At 34.8% G+C, this 12,319-nt stretch overlaps 1 protein-coding gene across 1 annotated transcript; it reads right to left on the reverse strand.

Moving 5' to 3' along the window:
- Positions 1 to 4,658: 4,658 nt before the first annotated feature.
- LOC144439951 (radial spoke head 1 homolog) lies at positions 4,659 to 10,810 on the reverse strand. Its single transcript, XM_078129183.1, has 7 exons — positions 10,745 to 10,810; positions 8,297 to 8,410; positions 7,759 to 7,864; positions 7,097 to 7,323; positions 6,688 to 6,759; positions 5,695 to 5,860; positions 4,659 to 4,918 (listed from the first exon to the last, which is right to left on the reverse strand). Exons 1-7 carry the CDS (start codon positions 10,808 to 10,810, stop codon positions 4,659 to 4,661), a joined length of 1,011 nt encoding a protein of 336 aa, XP_077985309.1.
- Between the last annotated feature and the right edge of the window lie 1,509 nt (positions 10,811 to 12,319).

Genomic DNA, 12,319 nt, shown 5'->3' on the forward strand with positions numbered 1-12,319 from the left:
TAACATTTCCTGTTCTAGGTTTCTCATCTTATCTTCTTAATCTCTTGCCTTATCTTCTTGACATTTTGAATCCAGTATATTTAATCTATCAACGTATTTGTAGATAGCTGTCACTATTATGTATTGTAAGGGTCACAGCAGAAGGTTGGTAAATGCTGTTGAATATTCCGATGTCAGCTGTGACAATTGGCTTTCTCAGTTCTCAGATCACAGGTAATGAATTTGTTAGAGATGTAAGTTGTATATACTAACGGAATCCTCCCATTATAGAGACATAGGCACCAATTCATAGTTACTTCATAAATCTGGCCATCCAGAGCTTTACCCTGTGTTGCTCAACCTCAACTTATATGTCTAAGATCATATTCTACTGTGTTCTTATATAACAGTGTACTCATAACTGTGAAAACAATATTGAATCTCAGTCCCTTTATGATGAAAGGGGTGCGATAGGACACTGGCTTTACAATAATCTAACTTCTGAAGGCGAAATACGCTTTGTTTAGGTTTAAGCTTATATTTCTATTCAAAATTAGAATGCGTATCCAAATCTTCGAAATGTCAAGGTTACGAATCTATAACTCAAAACTGACCAGTCTCCCGTTACAGTAACTGGATAGCAAGTATTTTACGGAGTTTTATTACAACAATTCCAGTAGCTAGCAATTTGTGACGTAGATTTTGAAGTGTTTTTGCCCAGAGTATTTTCTATTGTAAGTCTGTAGGTCACCTGTATGAAGTCGAGTACTTAAAGGCATTCTTATTTATAAATGGGGCGTACACACTCCACGGTAAACTATGTACTTCGGACGGTGCCATAACATACATATACATATCTTGCACTGTTGTTCATTCTGCAGTTGTAACCAAGTCAAATTTTGTAGGTGAGTCTGGTAATTAGTTGCGAGTTGCAGTTGTTAGGATTTTTTCTTCAATATACAATAACGTCGACGTCGTGTGAGTAGAATAGTAATTAGTATACACGTTATGTCTGGGACTTAATGTGTACGTGTATATTAAGTGAAGTGGGTCCGAAATACAATACACAGTGTCACCATATGTATATTTATGTTTTCATTTTCTTTCACAATCACCCTTAAAATCAGTTTTATTGATATGAGAGATTACAATAATTGAAAATTATACTTTTAGAATACATGAAAACTTGAGAAAATTGTTAACTAACATTGTTATTTGCCATATATCATGACGTCTGATAGGTACGTACAGCTATGAATGATACAAAGCGGAATGTGTATGGACTCTGTCCCATAGACAAAAGATACGATGTTTATATATTCTCTAAATGCTCCATATTTCAGTTGCTAGATATTTTAAAATTGTACATGAAGTGGCAGAGTCATTCGCCTATGTGTTATTCGACATTACTTCTTTTAAATTCAAAGGGAAATCTTCATGTCAGTGGCATAATGTATTGTAGTGTTGTTGTGGTGTGTATGGAGTAGGGTTAGGAGTTTCAACATCAAAGAAAACAAACACCTGTTTTGGAACGTATGAGTAATGCATAAATATTCAATATATTATTATTGGGTTACAAACATTTGTCATTGGTTTGTTGCAGTGTTGTATGCTGATTTGGAAACGTTCATACAAAAACAATACATTTTCAGTTTGAGAAATGAAATGGCGGCAGCTGTCATCGAACAATTGGACGATGAACTTTTGAACTGTTCTGTTTGTATGGGACGATTTACAGAACCTAAATTGCTGCCAAAATGTGGTCATATATTGTGCAAGCCATGTTTTGTTGGAATCATAGCTGCTGGAAGGGGTAGGTTGAATTGTCCGGTCTGTAGAACGGATAATACAGAGTGCCTCTCCAGGGGTGATCTAGACGGTCGTCAAGGCAGCCGCCAAATGAAGTTATCCATTAAGATTGCAGACGCTTCAAGGAATGAAGAATTGGTGAACAATCCAAGACAAACCCAGACTTATGAGACTGGAATTCCGTCGCTTGATCTTGTTCATTCTGGCCATCTTGATCACTTCAAGTGCCCAGTATGCCAAGAAGAATTCCCTGGTGAAGACTTATTGCATGCACATATGGTAGTTTGTCGGCAAGGGAAATATGACGGTGTGACTTTTCAAAGTAGAGGGCGCTATAATAATCCAGAAAGGGGAGAGGACCGCCTTCCATATTTACAACAGCAAATCCCCGAGAACAATAATGAAGTTCAGAATAGGAAGTTCGCTAACACTCCAAATGAACCAGTACCTATATCAATATCATCTGATCGGTGTGCTACTACAAATCAGCAAAGTATGGTGAATACAATAGAAAACACTGTCCATTCAACTCCTGAACAACATACATGTCCAAAATGTGAGTTTAACTTCCAGAGTGCAGAATCTCTGCTCTCTCATATGGACATATGTACGCCTGACACGCCGATTACACCAGGGGGTGACGTGGTAAACGCTGTTGATCACGTCACGACAAGTGAACAACCTGGAGACTGTTTCCTGTGTCCAAATTGTGAGAGCATTTATGATGACATAAACAGCTTGCAAACGCATATGGCAAGTTGCATTGAAAATGAAACTGTTCCTCCATCCGGGTCAGTGGATTGCGCCCCGGGAATGGAAGACGTTGAGATAGAGGTGGAAACTGTTTCTGACGTCGAGACATCAGTTAGATCACAGTCAGCAACAAAAAAAAATGATGACGTCAAGTTTAGCGGATGCTTTCCTTGTACGTTTCTATAATCTAATGTAAACTATATTTGCATAAATATACACAGGGCAGTGATGCTGGGTTAAAGCTTAGGGTGTCTTCAATAAATACACAACCGCAGGGACAGGGTAATGGGGTGTCACATTTTTTCAAATAAGTTCTCGGGTGATGGCCATATTTAAAATAGTAAATGGGGATGGGTAGCATTTTACTTTGACTTTATTTGAAAGGCAATTGACGGAGGGTCACTTTTCTTATAAACTAGAATCAGGGAAAGATCATATTTTGTGCAAGATTTCCATATTGTAAACAGTGAAAGAGTTATTTTAATTTTCAAAAAGGAATTAATGCAGATGTACAACTGTACTTGAACATTTGTTAAAATAAGATTTTATATGACACTAAATTACATTTAGTCTTTCTTACTTCTCTGTACACGATAACGTTTGATTCAGAGTGGCTGGTGAGATAACATGCGTTCATCTTATATCGACAATCTACTTATTACAATTAAATGCCGCTGAAAAAGATACTCCCATAAGTTGATGGTTGTAAAGTAACACAGGGTGTATTAAATGCCAATATGAATACAATCCAAGTTACGAGGATGAGTTACAGGACTCCACACTAAGGTCAGTTAGCACTTTTACTGATGTACATTCAGTTCCTGACAACATTTCCCACCAAGTACTGTGACCTCAGATTAAGGCGTATATTTCATTGATCATTTGAAACATCACTCATCACAGACTGACGATAATCTTTTAACGATTTCAATGAACACTGCAGGCTATTAAACTCCAAATTGAGTTAACCATGGTCAGCTTAAAAAATTAAACACAAAAGCAACGATTCTTTTAACTCAAGAGGGTTTCCAGTTTGGGCCGTGTGATTCATGGTAGTCTTTTTATTCGCTTCTCTGGTTGTGTTTTTGTAAATGCACTAAAACGAAATTTATCTCTTTCATAAGGGACATGATATGAGATGGCAGAGAATTCTTATAGAGTACACAATAGTTTGTCTTACTATGATTAAACCTCTCAATTCTCACCCGTGATTTGGGGCTAACCGGATTGCCACATTAAATACATACCAATGTATTAAAACAAGTAATGAAGTAGTAACAATACATTATTTATTTCCGTTTGAAAAATGTATAAAGTTATAATCAAATGTACAACATGGCAAATACATAATATACACTCTCACACGTACACCTATGGTTATTCTTGATAGAAATACACTAATTGTACAGTGTTTACCTTCAAACCGATTGGTAATCACAATATTGCCTGTAAATACACGAATTCCATGTATTTATTGGATGTTGTTTCTATTTTCACTTAAACCGTATATATATTGTTATCTGTTATATAATGTATATATACTTGGTATTTAAAATTTGGCTTTATTTATTTATTCATCTTTTATCCATTTTAATGATTGATTGCTTGCTTGCTTGCTTGCTTGTTGGATTGCTTGATTGATTAATTGATTGATTGATTGATTGATTGATTTGATCAATTTGTATTTCCCTATTGCCGAACCAAGTTAATGATGTACAACCTCAATTTCTCGTATCTTCTATAAATTTCTCAGAGGAATTCGTTTAGAATTTCACACATCATGTTGCGTGTAGGTAAAGTGGCGATGCAATGGTAAGTTAATAGACACCAGACACACGTCATCATTCTGAAAGTGGAAAGAAATTACAATTCTCCAAGTTCTAAAAGATCAACAAGGACTGCAATTTGTGATCCGATGGCAATTAATGTATAAAAACAACTACAAACTGTCGATTGGGTTTTTATTCAAATTTATTTCACACTATAAGAACTCGGGCCAAATAAGAATGCAGCATATAACCGTGTCAATGTTTCCCAATCTAGATGGATCAAACTAAACACATATCGCAATCTGGTCCTTACAGTCTCGTTCACAACTTCTAGATATCACCGACTTTTCAATCTTGTTCCTCTTCGGCATTCCCAGCCTCGCCTTCGACTTCACCTTCACCCTCACCCCCACCTTCACCTTCACCATCGACTTCATCGTACGCAACATGTTCATTTCCTATCGTCAATATTGTACCACCATTGTTCTGTTCTGATGGTTGATCCTCTTCTTCTTTCACCTCTGGTTCTTTCTCTTCGATTACCGTGGTTACAGGACTGCTGTCTTCATCAACATTATCTTGATCTGGTTCCGTCTGTTGTCCACCGTCTGAAAGAAAAATTGGTGGTGTCGTCGTAGTCACATCTGACTGAATACAACTTGGTAGTAACATGTCAAATTTAATGTTGAAAATTGAATATAGTTTATATTTACTAGGATAAAAACTTCTGTTCAAAATTACAAAAAACAATCAAGAAAAGACGTCTAATATTCTTTAATGTAAACTCCTATAGAATGACTTTTTATTGGTGGTCATTTTCAGTTAAAAACTTATCGCGTGTTGAACAAATTGTTGCTTTACACAAATATCATCAACAAAGTGGAATCATCATGTGAAAATATTTGGCACAGATTTAATTTATAAAGAAATTAAGTAAAATATACCATCTTGTAATTTCCATTGATTCTATGGTTCTCAAATACACCTCTCCTTAATTAATTGATAAATAAATAAATAAATTATATATTATAATTAATAAATTAATTATTTAATCGATTGATAAATAAATAAATGAATAAATAAATAAATAAATAAATAAATAAATAAATAATTAATTAATTATTTACTTTATTGATTAATTAATTAATATAATAATTAATAAATAAATTAATAGATTGATTGATTGATAAATAAATGAATTAATATTTTTTAATTAAAATTTTAATTAATCAATCAATCAATCAATCAATCAATCAATCAATCAATCAATCAATCAATCAATCAATCAATCAATCAATCAATCAATCAATCAATCAATCAATCAATCAATCAATCAATTGATTAAACTTTTTGTCTACTTCTATAGAAAGTTCATCATACTGACCTATTTTCGAGTTCGCCTCATCTTCATCTTTACCTTCCTCTTCCTGTAAGTCTTCGTCCTCATGGATGAAATTTTCAGTTGTTACTTCTGTTGGTTTATTGGATGTTGACCAAACTGGAACCGTTATTGTCACAGGCTCTTCTTCTTCAGTTTCCCCACCTTGTTGCTATAGAAACACAATATGTATGATCAATAACGTGGTATGCATTATAATAGATAAATATTACATATCTGCATTTCGAATTGATATTTACTTCCTTTACAGGTTGTATTTGAATGAACCATATATTTTTTTTTATTTTTTTGTTTAATACAAAGTATATAGTTTGTTTGAGTCAATTTGGTCTCCAGAAAATAATGAAGGCGTTTTCATCCACCTATGGATTAGTAGAGGGGTCAAGTAATCTCTGAATTATAATCCCCTATTTCAAGTCAATTATGGTCGTAGTTTATCAACTTGGTGTTTCTGGATGAAGTGAACACATACATGTATTATTACATTACTTGTGTATTGCATATTGAACATCTATGTAAATAATATGCAAATGAGCGCGTGTCCATTCCCTGTACATGACATGGCGTGATTGCGCAGTATGATTTTGACGGAATTGCTGTTTTAGATGAACATTTGTTGTGATAACAGAACCCACAGCTGCGTGGTTGCTAGTGTGTGTACTTGGAGATATTTGCATCCATACTTGCTGTGTTTTCTGCAACACTTTCAATCACTGCACGCGCGCTGTGAAAATACTGGTACTGTCGTAGAGAATGCCACAATCACTCGTTACCCGAGTACGCTACACTGTCTTGTTCAGTCATAGTATCAGTTCCTTGTCAAATCTGTAATAGTTGTAACTCCACAGCATGAGAAGTTACGTACGCTGCAGGATTGATATATGAGTGTATAGAGTCAAAGACGTATGGATGTAATTATAGTAATCGACTATATGGAGTGGAGTACTTTGTACAGGACTTGTACAAGACAATATTTACCTTTTCAACGAGATTGTATTTCCCGTGCTGTTGACAACCAACTTCAAACATATACTTCCCATGACCCTCCGGCTAAAAACAATATATATACACGAGGTAATTATAATTATACACGATGGCACATATACAAAGTATGATCTTCCCCTCATCTCGAAATATTACCACAAAAGACCATCAAAAGATTCAATTACCTCAGTTTTTACATATGGCAGACAATTATTGCAATTCTGACAACATTTATGCTGGTTTTATAACATAGATAAAAGTTCAAATACTTACATTATCTGTTTAGAAATTGCAGTGATAAACTTTAACCATAGTTAGATATTAATCCCACTTATCTCTTGAGGTCATTTGTTAGTACACAACAAATTAAGTTGATTGAATAAAACAAGATTAAAACACTTACATTATCTGCTCTGAAATTGCCATGGTATTTATGGTTAAGATGAATTATATCTCCAGCACCTTCTCTTTTATCGTTGGTATATGTGCCGACATATTTTGTACCAGTTAGTTTGTAAGTGTAGACGCCCTGTCCGTGTTTTTTATGGTCTAACCATTCTCCCTCGTATGTGTCTCCATTAATATATGTATATACACCATAACCATGCCGTAGGTTTTCTACCCAGCTACCTGATTATACAGAGGAAATATAATATAACATATACTTGTTATTTCTTACCAAATTCCATCAAATGCACAATATATAGGTACTAGTAGGAGCATAAACGAATGCAGGTCTTTTAAGTTTCCGTCATTGGCGTATTCCGAACTCTAATGTAAATTGTGGCTGGCGATCAGTACATGGGAGGTCGTCGTAGATTGTGTGATTGTTACACTATTGAATGCTATGAAGGAAAATGGAGAATGATGAAAATTAATTTTCGTGGTTGAACGAAATGAGGAGGTGGGTCGAATATGGTGTGACTCCTTTGATTTCAAACTGCAACACCGTAAATATGTACATGTTGTTCCCCTAAGAATCATGGAAAGGTTGCCCATTGTTATGGAGTATGCTAGTCGACTAGTTGATTCTAAATATCGATGTATCAAATTGCCACGTCTTACCTTCATACACAGATCCATCCGGATAAATAAATTTCCCGTGTCCGTCTTTCTTGCCGTTTTTATATTCACCTTCGTACCTGGCAGCATTTCGAAATCTATACATACCCTTTGCAAAAATACAAAACAATCTCAATATGAGAAAAGTGTCTCCTGTCTTCCTCCTTGACCTTGTACACTTCTACATCTATCTCGAGATCTTTATGCAGTTTTTAAACCCCAAATCCCTTATTTGTACGCTTCCTCGCTTCATGTTCTGTCTGTCTGTCTGTCTGTCTGTCTGTCTGTCTGTCTGTCTGTCTGCCCGTCAGTCCATGTATGCCCGCCTGTCTGTCGCAGGCATGCTTATATATATGTCATCTCTGTGTGCTTTAATGCCTTACTTTGGCGTATGTTCATTTTAAGACGAATGTGAAACATGATTCATTAGTATAGTCGACGGAGGAATTTCCGTAGGTAAGAGGGATTAAACAGTCTCAGATACCGTCCATGTTGTATGTGAGTACTAAGTCAATGGTTAAGACATATTTCGTGTACTTACTTTTCCGTGTCTTTTTCCATGTTCATAAAAACCTTCATACAAATCTCCGTTCATAAACGTGGCTCTACCTTTCCCATGCCGTTCCTCTTTTGAATTCCTGTCTCCTTCATATTCCTGCGATTTGTATTACAAATATAAATATTATGGGTTACAAGGAAGATGAATGAATCTTTATTTTTACATACAAATAACAACAGTAAATCACATGTCCAATTTACTCTGGACAAGTACATTTCACAAAGAAATAGTAGGTGAGAGAAGCTAGAAAATAGTCTAGAAAACCTGAGTCGAGACAAACAAATAAACAAACAAATAGACTGAAAAACACACACACAAACAAACTAACAAACAAACAAACACACACATACATAATACATACATACATACATACATACATACATGTTACATACATACATACATACATACATACACACACACACACACACAAAAAAAAAACCCCAAAAAAACAACAACAACACAACAACAACTACATTTAAGATTTAGTTTGATAGCGATTGTGAAGGGAATGCTAAACAGGAAATTGCATACATGATATTACAGCAATACATATCTTGTCATGTTTGAAAGTCGTTGACAAACATAATATCACCAAGCTCTGGCCTGCCTACAGCGATAAGACGATTTGCCTCTTTAGTTTTTCTGTAACCCATTGAAAATAATCCTTTTTGAGTTAATCTACTTCACGGTGTCAAGGACAACCATAAACATTGATAGACATGCTTTGCCAGACCAACCTATTGCTCATACGTTCCAAAGGTTTATTTTTTTACATTGTCATATAATCATATAAATATGTAATTTGATTTGATTTAATAAAAATAAAGAATTGGACAAATTAATACTTTAATTTTTCCATTTTCTGTTTGCAGGTTTTATTTGTTGATGTCACTTTGTTTGATTTATAGACTGTCAGTTGTTATAAAAATTGTGTTATTAATACATTTCGTCCAAAGTTTAATTGCTTTATCTATCTTAGTATATAGAATATTAATTGTATTGTTTTGATCTCAACGGTAGCAGTACATAATAGTTATTATTTTGCCAGAAACAAAGGCGTATGCAGGCAATCAATATATAGTTACCATAGTGACGAGCATGTTATTGTACAAACATTGCCATATTGTGTGTTCATAGCCAAGGTTATTTGATAGCCATAGCTATGTCATAATTCTGGGTTAGATAAAAAGTCAACAAGTTTTTAATTTGTCACCCTAAGAGGTTCTTAACCCAGATTTACAATGCGAAATTGTACTTGACCGTGCCTAGCATGTTTGCGTTGTATGGGACCGCTATGGTCGTAGTTTGTTATCTACTTCGTCACGTGAATGCCATAGACAACGAAATGGCGCCTTCAGTAAAAGTGATGTTGTGACGTCATCAGATGAAAAATGAATATCATTATCACATTTTATCACAAGTCGATTTTGTATCACATCCTCCTGCAGTTATCTAAAGGTCTATTCCCTTCGCCACGCATTGTCATTCGTAAAAAAAAGTCTTTCTCGGGCTTCTAAATTGATTCACATCATAATCAAGTCATTAAAATATATCGAGTTATAATAAGACTCATTAGGGCGTTCATTGGGCAATATTTCACACATTCAAAACTTCTCTTCTAGTGTGGTACATTCGGTATCAGTGGAGGCGGGTCAAGGTACTTGACTGGAGTCTGTTTAGCCTGTCACCAAAGTCGTTCATCACAGTAAAATGTACTACCTGGCACACAACACAAACAGGGAGGTGTTACATTGCAATTATGAACCCATTCACGCCATTGTGTCATTGGTTAATGATTAGTAATAACGATCCTGCCGTCTTGTAATGTCACAATGAAGTGATTTTAACGATATTACATTTCTTATCAAGTCGATGTGATTTTGCAGACTGGGCTAAATGTTCACTTGTCGCAAAAACAACCCTGTGTAGAAACCTGTTCTGACAAGTTAATCTAACTGCACATAGCTGTCACCTCTGAATAATATCGAATAAACTATAATAATTTGGATAAAAAAAATCAAAAAGATGTTAGTGAAAATACAACTACTGATATGTTAGTGTAATTGGTTGTTGAAAATGGTGTTTCTAATCTCTTTGTTCATATATATGTACTGACTATAGATTCCTACGTTACACACAGGTATATAAACTTAATGAACTGCATTTGTTTACAAATGTTTGGGTCACCAGGTAACACCGATGGCAACGAACGACATACAACACGCTGATTCTTTGTGTAATGCCAACAAGTACAAAACATGAAATTGTTCTAAACTGGTAACATATACAGGCATGTAAGATTGTGACTCAAATAATGTGGAAGAGCAAACTTTATATCGAAATGATGCTGTGGGATGAGTGGAGACAATATAGAATTGATGAGATTTTGACAAATAGAGCGACTGATTAGACATTCTGAAAACAACTCACCCCTAAGTTGTTGATACTCCCCTCCTCTTCACCGAGATCAGAATTAAAATCAGAAAGTCTATCCATGCTGAAACTGTTATTTGATGACAATTTGCCCAAATAAGGAAGTTAACAGGTAAAGTTAACGTCGACACCAACAAATAAAACACGGTTGTTACGGACGCCAAATGCTGATGGCCTGTGCTAAGCATAAACCACGTACTGGAATCCGGACTTTACACCAACTGTTGAAACTTATCGATATGCAAATGTTTTGATTCGTCGATAGTGAATTATGGCGAATAAAAGCGGCTCTAATCGAGTAGCTGTGAGCTGATATAAAGTTTGCGCTCACATACCTACCTGTATACATACTTACTTAGCTACATACATACCTACCTACCCACATACATACATACATACATACATACATACATACATACATACATACACACACACACACACACATACATACATACATACATACATACATACATGCACACACACATATATACATACATACATACATACGCACGCGCGCACACACACACACACATACACACATACATACATACATACATACATACATACATACATACATACATACATACATACATACATACATAAGAAAATTTGTTATTTAGAAATGTTCGGGTTTTGACCTTGCATTTCTGTGTCTCGCCAATTTGTCCTTTGGAAAAGAATATTTATTCGAAACGTCGGATTTAACAGCTATATATACGGACTGGTTTATTAGTTCCTTATGCATTTCTTTGTACTACAGTCCTAGCAGCATTATATATTTTTTACATACATACATACATACATACATACATACATACATACATACATACATACATACATACATACATACATATACCGTACATAAGACAATAATAATGACATTCAATAATAAGTTTTATTTCAACATTCCGTAGGTTACAATTAGCTGCAACCTTATATACACATATCACTTCAAACTAAGCCGTCTCTGTACATTAAATAATATTCACAATATACATAAAACATCGGCATGCCAAAAGTGTTGACTAGCTAGTCATACTAAAGAGATTTTGATAAAAGCTAAGTGTAGGAATTTTTCGAGTTGCTACATGTATTGGTATGTAGTATTGGTGATTCAACATCTACTCAAGTCATTGCTATGCAGACAATATTGACTACCAAATGCAATGTATAGATTACATAAGCTCATTTTGATATTCATTATTCGCACATATAATTTATTCAAAAAATGGAGAAACGTAAGGCGTTTCCCCTAACGTCGCTACTAGGCGACAATCACTTCCACTTTACATTTTTCTTGAATGTACGTGTTCAATACCATACTTGACAACAATATTAATATCTCATCTCAATTCTTAATAATATGTAGGCCATGACACAGGAAGAAAAACTAAATTACTTTTTCTCAGGACCAGTAACACCACTCGCAAAATTCATAGGAAAGGCATTGTGTAAACGAAAAGAGCTATTGTATGTTTAAATTGATTGTTTTGCCAGTTTATATCTGTAGTTTTTTATTTTTTTGTGCTCTCAACCTACTGTAACTATAATGTGTATTTGTTGGTGACTTAT

This window comes from Glandiceps talaboti, chromosome 9 (genome assembly GCF_964340395.1).
Source record: "Glandiceps talaboti chromosome 9, keGlaTala1.1, whole genome shotgun sequence".
NCBI lineage: Eukaryota > Metazoa > Hemichordata > Enteropneusta > Spengelidae > Glandiceps > Glandiceps talaboti.

Coding starts and splice junctions, on each gene's coding strand:
- LOC144439951 (XM_078129183.1), bottom strand. CDS start 10,810: ATGGATAGACTTTCTGATTTTAATTCTGATCTCGGTGAAGAGGAGGGG. Junction 7,324..7,758: donor GGATGGATCTGTGTATGAAG/GTAAGACGTGGC, acceptor CTGTATAATCAG/GTAGCTGGGTAGAAAACCTA. Junction 5,861..6,687: donor AATACAATCTCGTTGAAAAG/GTAAATATTGTC, acceptor GTGTTTCTATAG/CAACAAGGTGGGGAAACTGA.